This window comes from Alligator mississippiensis, chromosome 2 (assembly GCF_030867095.1).
Source record: "Alligator mississippiensis isolate rAllMis1 chromosome 2, rAllMis1, whole genome shotgun sequence".
Classification (NCBI taxonomy): domain Eukaryota; kingdom Metazoa; phylum Chordata; order Crocodylia; family Alligatoridae; genus Alligator; species Alligator mississippiensis.
Window position 1 is genome coordinate 14,216,615 of NC_081825.1, and position 25,284 is coordinate 14,241,898.

The following is a 25,284-nucleotide window of genomic DNA, read 5'->3' on the forward strand; positions in this document are numbered from 1 at the left end:
CAACAAAAATGGTTAGGGGTGTGGAGCACATGAACTATGAGGAGGGAACTGGGCTTATTTAGTCTGCAGAAAAGAAGACAAAGTGGGGATTTGACAGCAGCCTTTAACTCCCTGAAGATGGGTTCAAAAGAGGATGGAGCTGGACTGTTCTCAGTGGTGGCAGATGACAGAACAAAAAGCGATGGTCTCAAGTCACAGCAAGGGAAGTTTAGGTTGTATATTAGGAAAATTTTTCTCACTAGAGGGTGGTGAAGCACTGGAACAAGTAACCGAGAGAAGTGGTGGCACTTCCATCCTTGGAGATTTTTAAGGCTCTGCTCAACAAAGCCCTGGCTGGGATGATGTAGTCAGGGGTGGTACTGCTTTGAGCAGGGGATTGGACTAAATGGCCTCCTGAGGTCCCTTCCAACCCTCAGTTTCTATGTTTCTGTGTGTATAGCCTGACAGCTTCCCACCAGATCTGTCCCACAGAAGCAGCAAGGGTCCTACCAAGGATAGAGCCAGTCCTGCGCAGATCAAAGGGGCTCTGTGCATCTCTCTCTATTCTGCTATTTTGTCATGATTACCCAGGTGTCACTACAAGAGCCTGCCTTATAAAGGAAATCTTTGTTATGAACAAATCAAATCTGAGGATTTAGGTCTGATCTAATGTCCCAGGAGCTGCCAAAGGGTGTGGATTCAGAGCTAATTTAAATTGGACAGAGACAAAGCTAGACAATTGTAAAGCTTGAGTATGTTAAGGAATGACTCAGGTCATTAAGTCTAGTGGTGAAGATATTCAAGTGGAGCTATAAATAAAGCTGGCTGCAATTCAGGATTTCTATTCCAGAGACCAAGGTGTCAAACATTGAGATTGTTCCTCCCGGCTGTTAACATCCATCCAAAATGCAGCTGTTAAAGACATCTTCGTCATCTGTCAATCTAAGTGGGTTGCCCTTTCTGTACGTCTCCTCCTCTGCCGCAGTGTCCCATAGAGCACACCCTCAGCAAGTCTGCAGATGACACCAACCTGGGGGGAGTGGTAGATATGCTGGAGAGTAGGACTAGGATTCAGAGTGACTTAGACAAATTGGAGGATTGAGCCAAAAGGAATCTCATGCGGTTCAACAAGGACAAATCCAAAGTCCTGCACTTAGGATGGAGCCATCCCATGCACCAGTACAGGCTGGGGGCTGACTGTTACGCAGCAGCTCTGCAGAAAAGGACCTGCAGGTTACAGTGGACAATAAACTGAATATGAGCCAACAGTGTGTCCTTGTTGCCAAGAAGGCTAATGGCAAACTGGGCTGCATTGGTAGGAGTGTTGCCAGCAGGTCAAGGGAAGTGATTATTCCCCTCTATTCAGCACTGGTGAGGCCACATCTGCAGTCCTGTGTTCAGTTTTGGGCCCCCCCTACAGAAAAGATGTGGACAAATTGGAGACAGTCCAGCGGAGGGCACAAAATGGTTCAGGGGGCTGGGGGACATGATTTTTGAGGACAGGCTGAGGGAACTGGGCTTATTTAGTCTACAAAAGAGAAGACTGGGGGGGGACTTAATAGCAGCCTTCAGCTACCTAAAGGGGGGTTCGAAAAAGGGAGCTAAACTTTTCTCAGTAGTGACAGATAACAGAGCAAGGAGCAATGGTCTCAAGTTGCACCAAGGAAAGTTTAGGTTAGATATTAGTAAGAATTTTCCCACCAGGAGGGTCATAAAGCACAGGAACAGATTACCCAGAAAGGTGGTGTGGAAACTCCATTCTTGGAGGTTTTCAAGACCTGGCTAGACAAAGCTTGGGCCAGGATGATCTAATTGGGGTTTGTCCTGCTTTGAGCAGTGGGTTCGACTATATGTGACCTCCTGAAGACCCTCCCAACCCTAACTTCCTATGATTCAATGGTTTTCAAAAGCCTATAGAAGTCCTCACCTGCCTATTCACATAATCTCTTTTCATATGAAGGTTCCTCCACTACCAGTGATGCTGGCCTGAATAACCCATTCATCCGTTTGTCACAGAACAGCTTCCCTGGCCTTACTGCATACCCCTGCCCTGATACATTGAAAGTCCTCCCTACCTAACCATTCCCACTGCTGGTGTGTTGCGTTCCCTGCATACCACAATGGCCCAGAATGCCCCAAGCTGTTAATTTAACACCTGCTTATCAGCATCATAGTTGGGAGTAATTATTAATAATTCAGCTTAATTAAATCCTACATTTCTTTAAGCATCACCTGTGCCCAAGATCTTAGTGAGCTTTCACATCATCTAACACTTTCAAGAGTGCTTATTCTAAGAAAGATGATTTGACTATAAAATTCCCTTCAAACGCCTTTTTCAATTAATTTTCATTCTAGTTCATTCAATTATTTACTTGTAAACTCCTATAACAATAACTTTTTGGTTTCAAGAAGTAAGGGTGTAATTGAAAAAGCATCTAAGCATGTCCTTAATGTTAAGTATATATTCAAGTTCTTTAGAGAACTAGGAGCCAAGTACTGTGAATTTGGAAGGGATACTTGTTTTAACTTAGAGCTAGAATCCCTGTTTTAGTTAGAAAACTCAGGCAAATTTTGCCTGGAGCCACAATCCAAGCCTCCCTACTTCCTCAGTCCTGAACCGCACCTTTCCCAGAGCCAAAAAAACACCAACCCTCCCTTCCCCAGCTATCAAAGCTTCCAGCCTGATAAACTCTACAAGGCAGTTTTATTTGCACAGGTAGAAGAAGTGAACAAGACAGATGGTAAACACAGAAGAGAAAATGTAGGTACAGCAAGGCTACACTGCAGTTGTTCCATAATTCATTATCCAATTGCAACCCCAAAAAATATTACCATTCCCTCTGTCAGGTGATGGCCACAATAAATGATCCCAAAAAACATGGGATCTCGCATACCTCCTGCCTTTCCTTTACCGAAATGGCTTCAGAGACAGAATGACTTCATTTTCATTTCACATCATTTTGTTCTTTGCTCATTCGTGATTTCTCCAGAGCAGTTTTTGAAAGTGAACTGCCTGAATTCAGGTGAATGTTAAAATACAGGCCTAACTTGTGGGCCCTATTACTCAAACCACAGATACAAATCCCGTATTTGTGCACACAGGCAGTCAGGTACACGTGCTACTGAATGGCACTGCAGGAACCAGGCCTGCAAAAGCAGCACACCACCTGCTAAATTTTGAAAATGAACTCCTAAGTGTCCTGCGGGAGGGTGACGTAGCACTCGGTGCACGCCCAGACTTTCTAAAGGATACGACAATTCTTATACGCACTTTCAGTTTATGATCTATTTAAATAGGAAAAAAATTAGACTGCAGTGCTCCCTAGCGGACAGCTAACGAAACACTCATTTTCATCATTAAAAAAGTCATGGAAAGGATGACACATCAGTCAGAATTCAGCATTGATTTTTATTTGCTGGGCTTGGGACAAAGGTTCATCTTCATTACCTACACCAAGTGACTTTTACAGAAAAAAAAAAATCAGTAGAGCTTCTTATTATAACTTCAATGATATTTAAAGGAGTTTCTGCTCAGAGCTAAAAGAAATGGGATAAGTAATGTATAACATTTGGGTCAGTTAATGATTAGTGTTTGTAAGGCACTGTGGAGGTGTAAAGCAGATTTTCATACTGACTAACAGGGATGAAAACATTATGATTTGCGAGAGTTTAAGTACGTTATAAATTTACAGTAAAACCCTGTAAAATCAAGAGATCTTTTCTGTAAGATGTTAAAGCCATTCTACAGAAGTCTGCTCCCATGCCAGGACTGTGTAGTTTGCTTTAAATGTGCCACGATGATCCTAAAACTTCCGAGTTTGTTACAACTTTCCTTGGAAGAGAAGATATCAGAAAGGTAGGCACCATTAAGTCAGCCTTTTTCATCATCCAAAGTGGAACATCTCTGCACAGCTGCCCAGTGATCAAATGGACTCCTGTAGACTTCTGCGCTTGGCAATAGCTTCTATTTTGTCTTTTATTATTTTTGCCCAGTCTTCCTCTCTTGTCAGTGCGATGGACCTGGTCTCCATCTCTTGTAGAGCTTTTAGCTCAGGTGGCTCTTCAGGTACAAGTCTTGCTTTGAGTACAGCATCCTGAAACTTGGCTGCTGAAGCAGAGGCTAAGCAGCACCTGGGTGTACTGCAAAAGAAAAATGAGGATGCATACAAAAAAAACTGGAACAGAAGTGAAGTGCTGCTTCGATGACACTCCCTAGGTCTACTGCTACAGCTTCACCTTCCACAACTAGAACGCTAACCTTTCTCCTGGGTGCAGAGCACAAGGCCGCATGCGCTTCTGCCCATTTGGTTTAGCACACTGCTGTAGTCATTTGCAGAATGGTGTGTGCATGTGTCAAACCTTGCAATGATATCACACAAAATATGCAAGGCTGACGTGGATGACAAAACTCCCATCATCTGAATGGAGGCAGGGCCAGGCCTACCCCACGCAGGTTTTTAAACTGCTCTTTGGAACAGCAGATGCCAAGGTTTGCCTAGCACATTCTGTGCATGCTGCTGTTTAATTCAGTCCTTGAAACCGAGTCATAAAAAACTCTGTAAGAGAAAAATTAATAATCTATAGAAAAACTAAGTGTCACGGGGATACCCAGCTGTGAACACCTGTTCCCCTGCTCACTACAGACCCACCAGAGGAGATTTACCCCAAATAGTGTTACTCAGGCCGAGGCAAAGACTCAAAGGGATTTTCTTCCCAGGAAAACAGTGGGAGAACTTGTCCGTCCTTGTGGACACACAGGGGAATCATGAGAAGGCATTGGAGAATGATCAGCTTCAAGTGATTTAGCCTGCATCTTATCCTCTGACCGCCCAAGTGAAAGTAGAACCCAGCTGCTAGGCTGTGCCCTGGGGGGAGGGGGGCAATTAACCAATTATTTACACTTAATTGTTGCCTTCCATTGGAAGCCAAAACTAAATTGCTGGCAAGCAGATGCCACCAAAATTGTTTTGAGTGCAACAGCAGCATGACACATCCTACACACAGAGCTAGAGAGACTGGAGTGAAAGCCAGGTTGCCAAAAGTTGCTTCTAGAAGCAAACTTCCTTTAAGGATGCCCTTCTACTGAGCATGGAGAATGCCACCTGTGATAGCAGTCTTTCTGGAAGGAATCTGGCCTTCCATTAGTAAGTCCTTACTTGTTAAGCTGGGAATCCAACTGCTTGTAATGGTAGTGAACAGCCACCGCGGAGTGGGGACACAGCAGGTAGTGGTTGTCTTCCCAGCAGCGTCTCATCGCCTGAATGATGTCTTCGTCAGATACTGAACAGGAGCTCAGCACTTCAGAAAGCTTTGATTCATAAGGGTGGGGGGAAGCAAAAACAACCTCTCACAATCAGAAGCATGGCTGGAATTGCAAGTCTACCCACGGCGATTCATTAAAGAAAGGTATTGAAGTTAATTTTGTGCTGGTACTACTTGTATTCATGGCTAATCAGTGGTGCCCAACCTTTTTTATACTGCGGACTGGCACGGGAGCAGGACAGGGTGCACAGAGCCAGCTGCCTCCCTCCCAGGGCTGCCCCGTCGCCCAGCTTTAACCCCGCATGTGACTACCAGTGGTGGAAGCTGCTTGCCTAGGCAGACAGACAGGAGTCTGAGCAGGGGGCCTATGCCATGGCCCAGCAGCCAACCCTTCATGGCCCGGTACCAGGCCATGACCCGGTGGTTGGGAACTTCTGCATTAGATGGTCTCACGCAACAGAGAGAAAGGCATGATCTCATCACAGAATCATTCCAGACAGTCCAAGGAACAGATCTGATTCCACCTATATTAAGTGTCTATGTGCAATCCTATTCCTCCCTGCTTGAGCCCCTGCAAAACCATTACACTTCTACTTTTATAAACATGCCTGTGTCTTAGCCCTAAGATTAATTCACAAGAAGCAGTGCAGAGGAGAAGGGCCTATCCACATTGTGCATTAATGCTTTTTCCAAGAAACATGCTTTGCTTCTAGAAGCAAAAATTAATGTTTTGCTCCTACAAGCAACTTGAACAAAGGGGAATAGGATCAGACGTAGGTATCCAAGGTACCACCTAGGTACCTAACAGATGGAACATGAGCTGGCCCTAAGGTTTTTCCCCACCTGATCAGCTCAGTCACATTGTTGGGGAACATGGAAAAACAATCCAGGGATTTGAAAAAATCGATTCCAAGTGAAATACAGCAAAATCAAATACTTGTAATGGGTGCAATTTTGCTCTTTAAAGAGGACTTTTACCAACATCCTTTTTCCATGTAGATCACTGAAATGTAAACAATTAATATGCAATTAATTAATTAAATATATCACCTTTTATTTTTATCCATTTTGTATTTCACTCAGTTTGGACACTGATTCACCATACACTTGTTTAATGTTAAACATGTGTAGTCCCACTTAAGTCACTAGAACCAATGAAAAGAGAAAGTTATGCCAAGACTTTTTGGACTGTTGAACCTGATCCAGTTATTTGTTATATAAGTGGGCTTTAGGCACTTACATGGATACACAACACATTTATTCTGGAATAAACAGATTTATTCCAGAGTAAAAGTTGGGCAAACACACAACACAGTGTTATTGGCACAAGTCATTCCACTCTAGGATAAAGCCATCCATCAGAAGAGAGGAATAACTATACACCAGCATGATTTGCACATACATAACAGTTCTGTGTCCATTTCCCTGATCAGGCATCAAAGATAAAGTCCACAAGCTGAATGCAGCCTGCAGAGCCTGTCATCTGCTCCACCGTCCCGCCAGGTGCTAGATTCAGTGCACAGAGCCAGTCCAACCCACAGACTGGCTCCATGCTCCTCATCTAACCCACCGGGCCTGATAAGTTTGAAATCCCCGGGTCTAATCTTATTTCATTCCCCAGGTAGCTGTGTGCTTAATGCAAACCAGCTCTCTCACCACGTGGAGGCTGGGTACTGTCATAGCCCCCAATCCAGGCAGCCAGCCTGGGACAGCTGGCCTGTCCTTACTTCAGAATGGAGTAAAATTCAGTAAAATGGTTACGCACGAATCTGGTCACGTGCCCACACCTGAAATGCCATCTTATTTCACCATGCTCAACCCCCTGAAAAAACTAAGCATATCTACTGTGGCAAAATGCAGCCGTTTTAACCCTTAGGCCAAAGTCACGAAGAAGAGATGAGAAGGACCCATCCACCTTTTGGGCAAACAGTTTTTGATGGACTTGAGCAGGGTGGAAAGGGTCATACCTGGCACCTCTGTCCACTCAGTCACCTAACATGTAGAATGGGATCTAGCCCTTAGTAGACTCTTATTTAGTCCAATGACCTAGCAATACAGTTGGATTCAGGTCCTACCACTGAAGAGGAATGTTTAATCCCATCAAAATAACTGTAGAGCTGGGGGGGTTGGTTGTGTTTATTAAAGAGAAATATCCAACAGATTCTTTGACAATATGCACAGGATTTCTGGGAAGCTTCACTCCACTATTCTCCTCTTGTGGAGGTTTTAGACTTCAGGACAAAAGCCCTTGCAAAACCAAACAGCTTATCTTTTAACACAGTAATGGTTAATATTTTCCTTGGACTTGTGCAAGGTGACTGACCTTTCTGTGCAGTTCTTCTGGGAGTTTAAGGCTTTTAGACATACAAAACTGCTCCATCAGAGTTTTAATCAAGCCGCTGTCGGCATCCGAAAGCAACCAGAAGATCCTCTCCATGTTGTAAGGATCCTAGGAAATACACACATGACATGCTTGAATCACCATCTACCAAAGATTAAATGCAGATGATTGGGAAAGCAACAATTGCTTGTGGCACCCTCAGTGCCTTAGATGCTATTGCATCTCAGGTTCGGTCATACTTGATATTTTATTAGTAGATGTTAAGAGTTATGAACCCCAAAAGATAACAAAGCCAGTAGGGAAATACAGAGAGCCCGAGCGAGGGACTAACGTAAGAGGGATGGGGGGTGAGGAGGGGAACACAACTAGGGTACAGAAAATACAATGTTAGCCAACTAAGCCTGGTGGTGGGGGAACAGATTGAATTTTATTAGTAGATGTTAATAGTTACACCACTAGTGTGATCAATCAGAGTTAAAGATTGATTGATGGGCTCTGTTCTGGCCCTTTATTTTTTTTACTGAAGTATTGGTCTGCGTGTTACTGCCACTATGATCCTGGAATTGCTTCTTCTGGAAAACCATTCACAAGGGATTTCATAGTTAAAGGGCTGATCTATACATGAAAAGGGGTTTTGGTATATCTTTAGTTTTACTGCCATAAATTGCTTTGCATTGATGCACAAAAGACCTTCTTTTGATTTAGCATGCATCTTCTGCTTTATATAATTCACTTGGCAAGCACATAGCATTATACTGTGAGACGCTTCATATGGATGTGAATTCAAAGGAACTGTAATGCATCATAGAGTTCACCCTTGGCACACCATGCACTCCTTCGCTTCTGGATCAGCCTGTCTGCTTGCCTGTCTCCTCCGAGGTCATCTTAACCATATGTCATACTGAAGTCCTGGCACGCACTCCCTTTGCAACTCATGCGAATCCGTACTGCCAAATAAGGAGCCTTTGAGGCTCATCGAAACCAATCTTCTGAAAGCCTCTGCAAGTCACAGGAATTCATGCGTGTACATCAGGGCCTGGAGGAGCATCTCTCCATTAAGGCACCCCAAGCAAAGACAAGAAACAATGAACACAAACTGCTTGAAGATTGCTTCAGATTGGACATAAGAAGAAACTTCTTTACAATTTGAGCACCAAGTGTCTGGAACAGACTCCCCCCAGAAGTGGTACAATCACCTACACAGGAGATCTTTAAAAAAATGACTTGACACCTTGCTGAGGTCATCTGACCCTAGCAATCTTTCCTGCCCACGTGCAGGGGGGCTGGACCCGATGATCTTGTAAGGTCCCTTCCAGCTCCTAACATCCATGAATCTATGCTTCACAGAATGCTTCCAAGAGGGTGGAAAAATATATTGGAAAGTAAAGGAAATTAGTGGCCCAGAGTATGGATTATTCAGCTCCAAGGTGTAAAACTACAATTGGCAACTTCTTTTCAGGAACAGCAGAAAAAAACCCCAAAAAATCTACCGCAGAAGGAAAGCTCATCTCTGCTTCCTCTTTCTTGGAGGCTGGTGTGAGATTCTGCAACACGCTCTCATAAGAATTAAGGACCAACACGAACATCGCCACCTTCCCCTCCAAAAGCAAGGCAAAGTCTCTGCCAGTCTGACCAATTATTAACACAGAGCAACACAGCTATTGCAGCAGAACCAAAACCAAGCCAAAATACTACCCCTGCACACGCTGCTCACTATAGCAAAGCACATAAGGAATGAGTAACAAGACAGACAGTAAGTCTGTCCAACCGCAGTTGGAGTACTGCATGCAATTTTGGGCACCGCACTTCAAGAGGGATGTGGATAACCTGGAGAGGGTCCAGAGAAGGGCTACTTGTATGGTTAAGGGCTTGCAGGACAAGCCCTATGCGGAGAGACTGGGGCACCTGGACCTCTTCAGCCTCCGCAAGAGAAGGTTGAGAGGCGACCTTGTGGCTGCCTATAAGTTCATCACGGGGGCACAGAAGAGAATTGGTGAGGTTTTACTCACCAAGGCGCCCCCGGGGGTTACAAGAAATAATGGCCACAAGCTAGCAGAGAGCAGATTTAGACTAGACATTAGGAAGAACTTCTTCACAGTTCGAGTGGCCAAGTCTGGAACGGGCTCCCAAGGGAGCTGGTGCTCTCCCCTACCCTGGGGGTCTTCAAGAGGAAGTTAGATAGGCATCTAGCTGGGGTCATCTAGACCCAGCACTCTTTCCTGCCTATGCAGGGGGTTGGACTCGATGATCTATTGAGGTCCCTTCCGACCCTAGCATCTATGAATCTATGAATCTATGAATAACCTCATCACTTGATATGGGGCAGCAATGTTTTCCAGCAGGAGGCCAGAATGACTTGGCTAGTGCCTGCCCATCTCAGACCTGAAGACCCAGCCACCTCTGCTGCTTCTCCCTGCTGCTCAGCTGTAGCTTGGCACAGGGGAAACTTGCCCTCTGCCAGAGCCCAGGATGCAGCATGGCATGACCAGAGCCCCCCCACCGCCAAATGCCGCTGAAGCCATGGTTCCTTGGGCTGGATCTGGTCACAGGTTGCCAACCCCTGACTTAGTACACTTCTAGAAGGTGTTCAGATAATGACAGAAATGAGGGTGGTATATAAGAACCAGTGCAGAACAGAACAAGGATAGCAAAAACAATTTAGGCATAACATTCATCACCTCCCCTGTTAGCCACGAATATACCTGGATATCCATTGCAGAAGCTAAAGTTGACTGAACGTTTCCCAACAATGAGAAGTCTCCATGCTGAACAGCCCTGTGAATAATGTCATTGCTGTTTACTACAGCTATGAGCTGGATGGGCAGTCCCATCTTCTTCGCAATATATCCAGCTGGAAAAGAAAAATGTAAGTTCAAAGGGTTTCACCCCATGATGAAGCATTCTTAAAGCAAATGTCCACGTGAAGCCACTGGGGAAAATCATTTGGGCAAATATATCAGGTTTGGCCAAATGTTGTGTTTCATATCACAACTATTAACAGCTTCTATCTTTAATATTTAGGCACCCAAAGACATTTAATTCCAGCAATGCCATTCTCCATGTGAGAAGCCTCAAAGCAAACTAGATGGTTTCATGCATAGACTTGGAGTCCCTATAGGTCCCAACTACCAAATTAAGGGACAGGGACGCATTCACAGAGGCTTTTCCTGACCATGAGATGTGACTAATACAGCTTAGATGGTTTTCCCCTTAAATATAAAAAAGGCCCATATCACACCAACTCCTCTATTATTGACCGAGGACCAATTGATTGAGTTTACAAAAAATTTGAGTCCCCCAGTCCTCAGTGAGGTGCATCCAGTTAAAAGGCCAGGGTAAAATTAATTTGCAAAGGGCTGCAGATAGGCTAGTTTAGCTGCCATACTACAGTTGCATTACTTTCTGATGTAGAAAGTCAGACACTCAAGATCTTACACGCTTCAGCATCTGATTCATTCAGTTCACATGGATTTCCGATATGTTCATGATTGTATTATCTATGGTAGGCATCATTGGATGGCTTGGGACTACCTGTGTCTCAAATAGTTCCAACAATATACTAGGTGTTTAATATAAATAATAGTGATTAAAATGGTACAGGAAAAAGATCTTTTCTATTACAAACCCTCACTTGCCAATAAAGAATAATAATATACTGTTCTTATGTTGTCCTTTAAATCCATAGAACTCAAAGTGCCTAAACCTTCCCCATTGGAGGCACCACAATGAATGCCCTACCCCTTCCTCTAACCTGTGAGGTTTCCTCCACCCCCTGTTGGCACGATGATCTCCACGGTTGGCAGAGGGGTTATGTCCAGAGAGGTAGTGCATTGAAAGTAAGCATAGAAGTGGTGAGCAATCTGCACCATAATCCTAGACCAATTGATTGAGTTCAAACTCATCAGGTTATGCTTTCTGGCAAAATCTGTGTTGGCGAACAGCTCTTTGATTGGCTCATCGATTTCATCGCTATTCCCATCAGCTGTTGAAGGGAAGGAGAAGAGGTCAGGAGTATTAACTGGAGTGCTGCTGAAGTTAGTAAGTGGGGCACAAAATATGTGGTTTGAGTAACTGAGCAAAATATGAGACTGGTTGCTAACTCTAGCTGTGAAACTGGGAACTTGCGAACTGGGATTTTGGTTCATCCCTGAAGACAGCAGCTGCTAGATAACCCAACACAGACCATCATAGAGGGAGGAGCTTGTAACACTATTCTCATGAGTCCTTCTAATGTTAATGGCCAACATGTACTGGCATCAACCCAACAGCACAGCTTGAACACAGATGTGGGTTCCAATTTTTAATTTTAACCCCAAGTTTTGGGGGGGTTTGGAGCGAGGGTTTTCATTGGGGCCCATCTCCAGATTATTCCAAGATAATAAGACAAGGCTGTACTACAAAAAGGTATAGGAACCATTCCTGACATGACCAAGTTAACCCAGAGTCTACTTGAGCCAAAATAAGGCATGAGTGTTCTTCATAGGAAGAAATCAATAGAAGAAGTCAATTTACTTCCAGTGATTCCAAACCAAGGGAGGGGAAGAGACAAAAGCATGGAGGATGTAGTACCTCTACAGGAAGATCTGTCTTTCAATGTGAACACAGTGCAGATAGATACTACTTGTCTACAAGTTAATGGCTGTCAACCCATGACCAGAAGAGAAAGGAGCTCGGAGTCACCAGCCAAACAAGTCAGAAAATTAAAGCAATATTCCATATGGGCTTCAACTAGCCTTCCATTAGCAGAAGCACAGGGCACTGGGACCCTGAAGGCAGCAGCTGATAGATAACCCAAGATGGACCATCACAGAAGGACCAGCTTGTAACACTATTCCCCACAAGTCCTAGTGTTAATGGCCAACCGACATGAAGGCATCTACCCAGCAATATTGTAAAATAGATCATCCAACAAAAAGTGCAAACCAGCAAACACGTGAACGTTCTCTTCGATCACTGTTGTCATCTGCAACTCTTGCATCTGGCTGCAGAGACCTTTGGGTAACAGGACAATGATATCCATATTCTTTTCCCCTCTTACGCTTTCGATTGCTGAGCTTCCAGTGTCTCCCGCAGTTCCTGGTGCAAATTAAAATAGCCAAGGAAATAAAGTAAGAGTTAATTAAGAGACAAAAGGTCAGTCAAGCATGTATGGTTACCATTTTTCAGTCTAAGATAGTCTTAGTTAGTGGAGAGCACCTGGCATTGGGAAATAGCCTCTTCCCAATGGGCAACTGTCAATATTACAATTACCATCAAGTGGCACACCTGTTTGTAGATTCAAGCAAAAGTTTAGGCACTTTTGTAAAGGAGGTTGAACCAATAAAGGTATCCTCTCTAGGTTAAGGAAGGAATACCATGCCACTGACTCTTCATTTTCTACAGAGGAGAATCAGTAAACATTGGTTTCCATGGCTTATCAATCTGGTTCATAAGCACCAGCATAAAATTCACCCCCATGCAATGGGTTCTCAGAAAGCCCTGTATAAAATCTCAACAGCCTTTGCTCTGGGGTGAAGTCTAAGTATGTTTCTTCCATCCTTTTTTTTTTCCAACTGCAACCTACCTACTAGAATAGTGATGTGCTTCTTCCTTTTCTTCAGGAAGTACTGTAAGAACTGTCCTGTGCAGGACATGGACAAATCCTTAAAGGCATACGTTACACCATGCCAGAGCTCCAAAACATTCAAGCCATTCCTCAGCCTGGACAGATGTACTACATCTTTGTGTCTGACCCTGGTGAAGGCTCTGTCAATCAGGTCTATGGGGAAAAGGTTAAAGGGAATTGAAAGAACATGTACAAGGCATACCTCTCTAATACATCGTCTGCTTTGCCACTTCCTTATGCCCAGTGCAACTTTACTACAAAGCTAAGGACTCTCCAATGTTGAAGAGGCAGAGAGGTAACAGAGAGAAACACTGTGCACTACAAAGAGTCTGAAGCTTGGTACAAATTGGCAGAGCTCTTTTGACTGCCACAGAACTATAGTGTTTAAAACTACTGAGGGGCTGGCCCAATAAGAGGAAAAACAATTAAATTAAATCATCAGTCCCCATTGCACGCAGAAGGAGAAAGACATTTTCTCTTTTGCCCTGTCTCCTCTCTGCATGCCCATAGGGGCCACTCCACCAGTCATCCACAACAGAAACCACAGAGGTGACAGAGAACCTGCGAACACGCACATACAGCCAATATTGCACCCAACCTCTCTCAGACCGATCAGACATGCTCCTAGAAGGGGTGATCTACCCAGAACAGCTATATTGTCAGAGGCTACTCCCAGTCAGCATAATGGTGCCGAATACTGCTGGGATTGCATCCATCTGCACCATAAATGCCCTGGAGACAGTACACTGGGAAACTTCATTCACGCTTCCTGAAGATGACATCTGCAGCCAGGGACAAAATACAGCCTTGTCTGTGTCAGGAGAACCTCCTATTCTTTTTTCCCTGAAGAGGAGCAGATCTGTAGCCAGCCTGCAATCTATTTTAATAACAAGAAACAGCAGGTGGATGGAACCAAATGGGAGAGAAAAGACAAGATAACAAGATAAACTGCTGAAATTCTGGCCTCTAATGGCCTTCCTAGGTAACAGAAAATTAGCGTTAGCATTAGCAAAGTGGTGCATTCATTCAGGATGAAATGACAGCACTATCCAAAGCATGAAGAACAAAACAGACACGGTGATCCCCACGTGAAACAATGAATGAACGCTGCTCTGCCTTCAAGTCCAGAAAGGTTGTGGCAGAATACTTTAACCAGCTGATCCTCCTGACGCCAACCTCGGAGTGGCGGGTCTTAGACAACGAAACTTTAAAAACCAACTTCAGCAAGAAATCATCCATTGACAGGATTGTTAGGTAAACCGACTATGGATTTCTATCTCATTGTCTTGATTAGCTTTTATAACCCATGTGTCCCTCAATGGTTTGGTTGCTTTTTTCTTTCCTCAATTCATCGTGCCTCTCCCAGAATTCCCCCTCCTTTTCCCCCTTCCCTTTGTTACCCGACTGCATCTGATGAAGTAAGCTGCTGCTTACAAATGGTTATGCATCTCTGATTTGTTAGTCTATGAAGTGCAACTCAGCCCTGCCCTGTTTAACTTACCATTCAGGTCTTGCCTGGGGATGAGTTCAGGCGAGATGAAGAGTGAACACAGCTCTTTCACCAGCTGTGGGTAGGAGAAGGTGCTCCACGCTCGCAGGGTGTTAGAATCAAGCAGAGGAATTTCCTCAGGCATGAAAAGGCCACCATCTGGGGCATAGCCAGAAAAGAGGACTCCTTCAAAATCAGTGCCTTCAGCGCCTCCACGAGTGCTGCTGTACTTCATGGCTCCCCCAGCACTGCAAGAAGCACAATGGTTACAGCAGGTTCCCACAGGATACCAGGCTTCCCAGGAGAGCAGATGTCTGAGGTTTCACTTTCCTGCAAAGGGAGAAGATCCACTCTCTGAATTATTTAAATCTAGTAAATAATGCAAATAGCATTAACAGCCCAGGGACCAGGACCCAGGTCTTCTCACTCCCAAGTGAGCACGCTAACCATTAAGATGTTTTCCACCTGCTAGGGTGCTTTCCTTCTGACCCCATGAGTCTTGTGTTCCTTTCTGCAGAGCGGTACTTCTATAGGAGGCATGAAGCGTGCCCCTTTATCCAGCCAAACTCATTGCCCAATGGTTAGGGCTTTCTCCTGGGGGAAGGGACATATGGATTTTAGCTGAGCTAAGCTTAGGAGGGCCTAGAACCCAGGGCTCCAACGTACTGGGCAAGTGCTTTAATCTCTAGGCTGTTATAGAAAAGATTGTCAGCATCATCTTTTCTTCTTCCTCCGCTGACTGTGACTAAAAAGAAAGCAGTGAGTCCTGCTCGGCTCATCTAAAGAAGAGTTGTAAGCACCTACCCCGAGGAGAGGAATCAAAGCTGTGGCTTCTATGTATCGGCGTCGAACATTTAACCCTGATGCATACATCTAAGCTCTAAAGAGAGGCTATTGAGCAAGGGGGGCTCCTTGACCCAAATCAGTTAAGTCTGATTCAACCAGAATCTGATTCAACATCATTCAACCAGATTTATCTTAAACCAGTTTCAGCCATTTTGAAACTGGTTGATGTGCACTGAACTTCTGTTCTGTTACAGGTTTAAACCAGTTTCTGATCACTTAAACTGGTTTATGTGTAACTTCTGTCTGGGATGCCTGTAGCATTGCCATCTTTCAGGCTAGGGACAGAGGCATAGGCTTGGAATAGTAGGAATGGAAGGGATCTTGCAAGGTTGTCTAAGCCAGCTCCCTGCTCAAACAGGATCATCCCTAACTAAGCCATCCCAGCAAAGTATCTGTCCCAACTGCTCTTAAAAGTTTCCTCAACTTCTCTAGAGAGCGTCTTCCAATGCATGACCCCCCTCCTAGTCTGATAGCTCCTCCAACCTAAATTTCCTCTGCTGCAGCTTCAGACCATTGCCCTTAGCCCTGTCCCCTACCGCCACAGAGAAACCCATATCCATCCTCTTAATAATCATAGTTGTACCTGTCAGCTAGCTGGGAACATTCACACCTTGGCTAAAACCAATGCACTCATCTAGTAGACTTTGTTTCCAGGAGACTTATAGTCATGCAACAAGCTGGGATTTGGTGGTGGGATTACAGTCTCTCTTACACGTCTGTGCCCCCTTTTCAAAGCCAACAAATATCAGTAGCAGCCAGTGTTTGGGGGATATAATAGGTATTTGTTCACTTATGTAAGGGAGTGAAAACTAGCTGTTAAGAGGAGGGTGCTAGCAGTTACAGCCCATGACCTAAATTCCCTTCTTTGCCACCACCACACTATGCAACGTTGGGTCAGTCATTTCACATCTGTCTGAAATTTCCCCCACCCTTAAACACTACTACTCACCTGACAAACAGGGTGTTGCAGGGCCAATTTAACTAAAAGCTGTGGAGAGCACCGAGTTTCTTCCGTGAGATGCATTATATTAGCACAAATAATCTGGGTTTGTCTCAGTCCAGCCCCTCAAGAGACACTGCCCATATTGTACATGGTGGTGTTACAGAGAAGCTGAGGATGGGATGGGAATGGAGACTAGACGACAAGTATCCAGCTGGGCAGGGTCTACTGGGGTGGGGAGGGAAGGGGCCATGGAAGGGAACAGATCATGAGAGAAGGCAATCAAAAATCCAAACAGTGAATAACTAAAGGCTTTTTAGCTTAAACAGAAAAAAGAAGAAATGCAACAAAACTGAAAGAAAGAAACCCCCCACTGGGTCTTGAACTAAAAAAAAAACTTTTTTTTATTTGAAGTTTTCTGCTAAAATTAAGTTTGTATCTTCCCAATTCCTGCCATCTCCTACACACTACCGCTGCTTCTGGTAACACACGTGTTTGCCTTTAAAACTCCTGGAGTCACCCGAGTAATTCAGAACCTCAGCTGTTACTAACGGGCCAGACACCAGGGGAGTCGAGTAGAGCTAGAAAAATCTGATCCATATGAGCTCCAAAACCTGAAGGCAAAAAAAGAAGTGGCCCAAAATGACGGTGTTCATTTCTCCAAGATATATTTGGCAGCTGTGTTGGTCTGAGACAAAAAAGAAACGCAAAACTCTAAAACTCTTGGTTCAGAGATGATCCCTTTTATTAGACCAACTATGGAATCGCCAACAAATTATCTTTCTTTGCAAGCTTTTGGGCTCATGTGCCCTTCCAAGGGTTGCCAACCCTCCAGGATTGTCCTGGAGTCTCCAAGAATTAGATAGAAATCTCCAGGAGATGGCTGAGAGTCACCTGGGAGATAAATGATAGGGCATTCATTAAAACAGTAAACGTTAAATCCAATTTATACAGTAGTCCATTGTGTAACGTGCATTTGCCTTCCTGTCGATTTGTGTTACCCAAATGCTGGTCTACTCAGTACAGTAGATCAGTCATTAATGTCATTCGGTCATGTGATGAAACCTCCCCCAACAGATTGAAACAGAGTTGGCAGCAACCCTCACTTTTCCTCAGGCTTAGGGAAAACTAAAGATGGTACAAAGTCCCCATTTGGTAGATGTGAGTTGGGGGTTTTGCTTGTTTTTTTCCTCTCAAATCTCTTGTTTCATGGAACTTTTCAAAACCTGGAGCCGGCAACAGCAGCTTGCTTGCAATCTCGGGCATTTGTGGTCTGAGTCTGTCCAAGCAGCGTTGGCTTGCTCGTGATGATAAGGGACGGAGCAGCAGGCTGGAGCCGATTTGGATGAAGCTGGACGGCCTCAGGGGCTGTTTGCAGCCCTGGGCTCTTCTCATCACAGATCCGAGCTCGCTGGTATTGCACTGAGTCCCCACCCCGCGATCCCCATGGTGTGGGCTGTGCCTGCCCCACTGCCCACTCGTGCTCCCCGAGCCCTGGTACTGCTGGGTCTGCAGCTTGTCCTTGCTCAGGGATCAGTTCCGCCCCAGAGCCAAGCAGCTGCGCAGCCTGGAGCAGCTGGGGTCACTGCCAAGAAAGAGCCCTGAGCTCTTGCCAAGCCCAATGGTGCCAGCTCCACCTCTGCCCAGGGGGGACTTGACCGAGTAAAGCCACCAGTACGGAACAGCAGGTCAGCACCACCCTTGCAGAGCCAGGGAAACTGAGGCACAGCTCTGGGCTGGGAGTTGCTCAAGGGTTCAACACACAAGCTAAGGGCCAAACTCTTGGTTCCCTTCATTCCACCCCCTTGCTTGTGGGAGCTCAGAGATGTTGGTTTGGGTGAGTTAGAGAGCCGGAGGGGCGCAGTTAAAACCAACCCAAGCTGCAAGGTAGCAGCTAAAATTCACTGCCTGGCTTTGTGCATGTGTGTGGACGTGTACAGGGGTGCGTGCGCACGTGCAAAGAGCACACACAGAATGACTGACATCAAACTTACAAAACTGAAATGAAGCTCTCCTGAAGGGAAGAGGGAATTATTCCACAGTCCTTCTTGTAACACGCATTTGTACAGCACAATGCACACAGAGAAAAGTTGGGCGATTGTGTTCTCCAGTGATCCGTGCGTGTGCCTGTTGTAAACGGCACGGCTCACGGCTGTGTCAGGAGCCCTCCATTACCTGCTGTTTCAGGTATCATCAGATAATCTCCTTGGTGCAAGGACTTTGTCTTTTCTCTATCTGTTTAAGGGCTCTGAGCACTGATAGGGTTTGTGCAGGAGGCAATCCCTATGTCTTGAACAGGTAGATCATTAATTAGCACACAAGGAAATGAAAGCTATGCTGCCTGCAGTCTGGTTTTCGTATTTATTCTAGCGGTCATATAGAAAAAACTCAGACAGGGCCCAGTCTAATAAGCATCAACATGGGTGTCTATCGCTAGAAATAACGTCACAGAATGCATTAGCCAAAGGCTGAGATGTTGACTATAAAAACCCTTTTACATTGACTGCCTCTCTCTGGCAAGTCTTCAGTGGGCTTGTCTACACACGGCCCTTTTATGCAGGATTAGCCTATAATTGCCATTTTTAAGGCACATTAAGGACTCATGTCCACACGTGTGCATCCTTAACATGCCTTAAAAATGGAGATTTTAGACTAATCCCACCTAAATTTGATACCTGCTTAAAGAAAGTACCAAATTTAGGAACGATTAGCTAAGTCACATTAGTCCACGTGTAGATGCTTACTGCACATTAATGCAGCTACACATGGGATAATGCGACTTAGCTATGCAAGCCTAAATTTAACGTGCCTTAATGCACTTTAGCGCGTCTATGTGTAGACACATGCCTAAATTGGCTTAACACACCTTAAACAAAGGTGAATTAAGTTTAGGCACACGTAACTACACGTGTAGACACACACAGTGTGTGTTAACATCTCTCATGTCCTATGACTGCAGGTTTTTGCTTCCCTGGATGGTCTTAGCAGTCATTTCCATCCATACCTTCAGTTGTTCTATGTTCTTGAGAAAAGTATCAACTCTCTGCTCTAGGAACAGGATTTATTCCCTCAGCATGGGCAATGTCTTCCTGCGAACAAGCTACTAGCTGACGAAGAAGCCACATCACCGTATGTCCTTCCAAGTTTTGCTGTAGCTTACGCAAGGGGACTTCAACCAAGAAAAAAAGAGGTCCAAAGGTACACAGCAATGCTGATAACTGCAATGTAACCTAAAGCCCTGTCCCCATAGTCATGAATGCATGCAATTAATTTAGGCATACCATTAGTAAAGTTCAGCAGATGCATAAATCTGCAGAATTTGGCTTTGCACTTGTATTTTAGTGCTGTGCTGTCACAGGGGATCTTTATATCATGGCAGCCACTGAAGGAATAACCCACACACCCTTCATTATGTTCCAGCCCCAGAGGTGGTGAAGGGGAGCTGGAGGGCACCTTTGACACAATGCTAAGACCTGGGTCCTTCGGTGTGGAGGCTTGGAAAACCTCCAGGTCATCCTCACTTCATCATTTCTATGTTGACATGCACAAAGCAGGAGCGGATGGGCAGGTGTTATTTCCCCGAGGGTGTGGCTGAAGTCTTTTTTGACTGGTATTGTATAGACATGCCCACAGGATAACTGGAACTGCCAGGACATTCTCTTCTAATGGGTGTTCCCAGCTCTTCCCCTGTGCGTTGCGGTAGCCAAATGGGACCAAATGGGACCATTAGTGGCTTCTAGTCCAGTGATTCTCAGGCTGAGTGCTGTGGTACCTGGGGTGCTCTAAGATCCTTTTAAAGGTGCTGCACAATATTAGCACTGTTAGGGAAGCAAACACCTACACATGATGCACAAGATAAACCCAGAGATTTCAAATAGGGAATCCCTAGTGTCTGTTGTGATCTTTCTGAGATCTTGGCAACTGAAGAATTATTCTATCCTTTTCTATAGTCAAGAAATGAATGAAACCCAAGAGCAGGCATTTTCCAAGAGGTGCCATGAGTCTAATGAGGGGTGCCTTGAGTCTGAAAAGTTTGAAAACCACTGTGCTAGTCTGACCTCTTGCATAACACCAGCCATTGGATTTCAATCAGGAATTCCAGCAGTTTGTACTAGAACTGGCAGATCTCTTTCAAAGAGACATCCAGTCCAGACTCATGCTTACTGGGGGCTTTGCCCCCAGCATTATCCTGAGGGATATGATCTACCACACCGTCTGTGAGCACTACTGTATCCTGTGTCCCATGGAAGCCCAGGCAGCCATTAAGAGGCCTCTTTGGTTTGGGCACAAAGCACAAATTGTTGCCTCAAGAATCAGTGCACAGACACATGGAGTAGCAGTAACTCATGCATTTGATGCAGCTGTCCATGGCGAAAGGAAAAGGAGTGTCTCAGAAGCTGATAATTGTGCACTGCACAGATCTCCTTAAGAAACTGGTAGGGATTGGGGATTTGAGAAAGATAAGTGAAGCTGCCAATTACATTTTCACTCCTGTGGCACCAGATCAGACAAAGTATGCATATTCGCTTCTACTGTACAGAAAAGCGGGATGCAAATACGTAGATGAGGGGGGATTAAAATGCTTGAATCCTGTGCTGTGCCAATGCTAACCACGGAGCTGGGGAGAAAGCACCAGGTGAGACTGGGTGTTAATTTTGACAGAGTTTAAAGCCACAGGCACCGATCTGACTTCCAATCGAAGTTGGACAGTTATGATAGATTTTTTAACAATATAGTGATTCAATATAACAGCTCACCGAGTGGTAGGGATGATGACTGAGGGACCCCTCATTCAAAATATTCAGGCTACCATGGTTGATGTAGTCCAGTAAAATTATCTAGATCAGTCGTGCTCAACCTTTTGGCCCTGCGGGCCAGACAAGTAGCCCAGAGCCCATGTGTGGGCTGGATCGGACTGTCTGCAGGCCAGACCAGGCCCTGGGGCCCAACACTGCCCCTCCCTGCCCCACAATCCTATGCATCTTCTTTCATTACTCCTGAACAGTCTTGGACATGAACATCAATTTCAGGTTTACACTTCTCTTATGAATATTTATAACCCATCTCAAAAAGGTACCATTCCCCAGCTCCAAGGGCTTTTAGCCATTGTTGCAAAGCACAGCTACATTTCCTAGCCTAGGAAATATGACAGCCCAGGCCATAACCACATATTAAGTCCCTAAGTGCATGGCTCCCTGTCCTCCACTGCATCAGCTGGATGGGTGGCATATGGTCCCCTGTCCTCTGCTCTGCGGGTAGTGCTGACAGCATGCAGCAAACCCCAGCTCCCACCACTATAGGACAGGTGACTACAAGACCCTGTAGGCCATGAGTAGGACAGCCCTGCCCTGAGAAGTAGCAAAAGGCTATTGGTCTGCATTTTCCAAATGGAGATGCAAGACAGTGGCCCAGTCCAGCTGCGTATTTAGGCAGGTAAGTAGCTCCTGTGTGGCAGAGATTAATGATTAATACTACAAGTTTAGTAAAGCATCCTTGATTGCCTCTATCATATGCCAGTACTTCCCAGAAACATAAGACAGCGTATGGTGCCAGATCTCCAGCTGGTGTACATTAGCATAGCGTTGCTGATTTTAGTGGATGGGTGCCGATTCTTCACCAGCTGGTGGGATTCTGGCCTTAAGGAGTTTAGTTAGTGTCTTATCTAATGAAACAAGAAGCAGGATAAAAGTAGTAAAAAAATAAATAAATAAATAAACAAAAACAAATGAAATGTCCAGTCAACTCGCTTCTGTCAGCTGATGTGTATAACAGGCCAAGCAAGCGATCCAGTTTGCTGGCTATTTCAAAATTTGAGGGGAACAACATCCAGCTTCCAGTTTGGACTGGGGGAAAAAAAAACCCTCAAATTTTTGGGACATAAAAATTCATAAGAATTCATTTCAAGGTATTTGACATTTCTTTTTTCTAAGCTGTATTTATCAAAATTAATTTGAAAGAATTTTTTAATGAGAAAACATTTCAATCCAACCAAGTCAAAATGTTTCATTTCGAAAATGTCAAAGCAGACAGCTTCAAGTTGTGTGGCATTTTTCATTCTTCTAAAGAAACCCTGATCTTTAGTATCAGGCCCCCCCCACATCTGTGAAAGCGATGTATATTTGCAGGCTGTTTTATTAGGACTGAATCGCCATTTTTTGCCAAAACTAAGTTTTTTTGTAATAAACTGCACCCAGTTGTATTGCCCATTGGTTGCTGGTAAAGACCCCAAAACACAGGTACTTATGGTAAAAATACTGCCCTGCCATTCAGTTGGATACAAATGTGTTTCACAGTTGCAACCAGAAACTTGTCGTCATTGCCATGTCAACATGAGGAATACAACATGATGAATACATGTCTCTTTTTGTGCTTTCCAAGACAGACCTGAGTTGCTCATTTTGGGGTATTAGCTCAAGTTGTAACTGATGTCCACAGCTTTGGGAGTTCCACAGTTCTTGTGCGTTGGCTGATGAGACTGGGTGTTTATCATCCTAAATTAACTCCTCTTTAATTAAGCTAATTGCAGTGAGGGCTCTCCTTGAAGACCAGAGGGGCTTAGCAGCACCAGCCCCCCACTATGTTACTAGCTCCAGGAGCACATACTTAGCATCATACCTAGACTCCTGGAGGCCCGGGAGATCTTTTAGTATCAGGCCCCCATTCACCAGAGATAATGATAATAATAAGTGGACAACGGGAAAAAAATTACCATTTTTGGGCCTCCTTTCTGTCCCAGCCCCAGACAGCCGCCCAGTTCACCCATGCCTGTGTCCAGCCCTGCACATACTTCCTGAAGAAAGAGCTCCTTCAAATTGAAACCATGGCTTAATGTCACCTGAAGACTTCTGTGAGTGCATGGAGTGACCTCAGGCACAAAACTCATTATAGTGACTATGCAAATGATCAGTCTCATTCTGCTCCTGTTTGTAGCCCTGTAATTCTAGCAAAATCAGAACAAGGGCCATTTTGGGTAGGTCTACACAAAGGAAAAAGCTGTGTTCGTAACTCAGAATAGCTAGCCTGAGTTAACCAATTACATTTCATTAGCAATGCAGACAAGGCAATTTGGGCTTTAAGTAGGATTAGTAGTTCAAATTCAACTCAAAAGGCTTGAAATCAAGCTGCTAAACTGACCCATGCCACAATATTTTATCATCATAGCAAGGGATGTGACTAGGTAGTATTCCATAATGGATATAGCTCTCCTGGCAGAACCTTCTGACCCTTCTGGATACACAAGGGGGTTTTTGTTAGCTTGCCTCCTGGGTTTGGGGGTGAAGAGGGGAATGAAGGTGTAGTGAAACCAGAAGAAAACTCTTTCTGCCACACTGTCACATCCCCACTAAGACGGTAGCTGGTAACCTTTGCAAACCATGGGCCAGAACAATTTGCCTCTCATGCAGTACAGGCCAGGTGGTTATGGGCTTCCCCTGTGCCCACACCAGGAACAGGCAGTTGGGAACTGCCCTCGCGCTAATGCTTCTCCAAGCCATCTACTCTCAGGGTGTAGCAGGAGGGCAGCTTTCTAGCCAGGGCTGGGCAACTGAAAATCCATGCTGCTACTGCTTCTGTACTATAGCTGGGAGGCAGGCAGGGGGTGGGAGAAGCAGTACCAGCATGGATGCAGCTTCTAGCTGTCTGGCCCCTGGCACAGTTCCCCCATGGCTGGAAGCTGTGCCCATGCTATAGCTGGGGGGGGGAAGAAGCCGTGGTAACAAGGTGTAACAGGTTGCCCTCCCAGGTGACATTTTCTTCTCTTTTCTTTTTTTTTTTGCCTATGAGGGGCACCCCTGAAATCCCTTAATGTTTCATTTCTCTTGTTTGTCTCGTATCCCGCCTTTACTCGCCTGCCACGTCTTGATGTAAATATTATTTAGATATTCTTACAAGCAGGAGACTGCCTATTGTAATGCTATGTTGAGGTTCTCAGCCACTACGGGCCTTGTCCGCCATCTTTCTCTAGCTAGGCCTATCAGTCTAAACTCACCAGATAGGGTTTGACTCTGAGGCTCTAGCTCCTTAATCCTCTTGGGGCTCGTGGCCCTCCTTTTGTTTTCAATCTGGAACCCAGGCTTTCTAGCCCAGAGTCCTGTCCACTGAGCACGGAGCCAGCAGGCCACAAGGTCCAGCCCAAAGCTCCCACTGCCCAAGGGCACCCTTTCCTTTAGCTCAGGCTAATAGCCAAGATCCCCCCACTGGGACCCGGCCTAAAAGTCCTGCAACTAGCTCTGAGCTACAGGCCCTATACAGCTGACACTCTAGTGCACTAGGCCCTTTATGACTGCACCCAAGGCACTAGTGAGGCCCCCTCCTCCCAGCAGCCTCAATCACAAACCACCGGTGTCAATCAATCAAAAAAATATAAACAGTATGTCCACGGGTTATAACCACCACAAAAAGAATAATTAAAGAAGGCAGCTTTCCAGCTTACATTTTTCCCGGGCTCTGCCTTCTGCTTCCCACCGTCTGTTATGGTCCTTCTTCTGGCTTCTCTGACAGTCCTTAGTAGTTCCCCTCCCACAGCAGCTGGACAGATCACCAAGCCTCTCTGTGAAGCTCTTATACACATACCCCTTCCCCCTTGGCTGCTGGCCCCCACTACCGCTAAGCCCAGGGTTTTTATAGTTCTGGCCTGCTCCCTTCTGGTCACCTGACTAGCCGGCCAGGCTCAGCTTTTAACCCCTACCCTGCCAGCAGTCTGTGCCCAGAAAGTTCTGGTCTTAAAGGGATCGGCCTGCTTTCTGGTAACAGGGCTAGTGTTCCCTGTTACACAAGGGCACATCTAGATATTTCCTGGCCCCAGCGTACCTCCTTGCAGCTTA

General features: G+C 45.2%; 1 protein-coding gene across 1 annotated transcript; it reads right to left on the minus strand.

The window, feature by feature from the left end:
• Positions 1–3,374: 3,374 nt before the first annotated feature.
• On the minus strand, positions 3,375–25,073 carry THNSL2 (threonine synthase like 2). The gene is made up of 9 exons (XM_006262684.4): positions 24,894–25,073; positions 14,689–14,924; positions 13,146–13,340; positions 12,506–12,658; positions 11,334–11,564; positions 10,285–10,433; positions 7,565–7,690; positions 5,136–5,287; positions 3,375–4,119 (listed from the first exon to the last, which is right to left on the minus strand). The coding sequence occupies exons 2-9, from the start codon at positions 14,909–14,911 to the stop codon at positions 3,903–3,905; spliced, it is 1,446 nt and encodes a 481-aa protein (XP_006262746.2). The 5' UTR covers positions 14,912–14,924; positions 24,894–25,073; the 3' UTR covers positions 3,375–3,902.
• Positions 25,074–25,284: the final 211 nt, after the last annotated feature.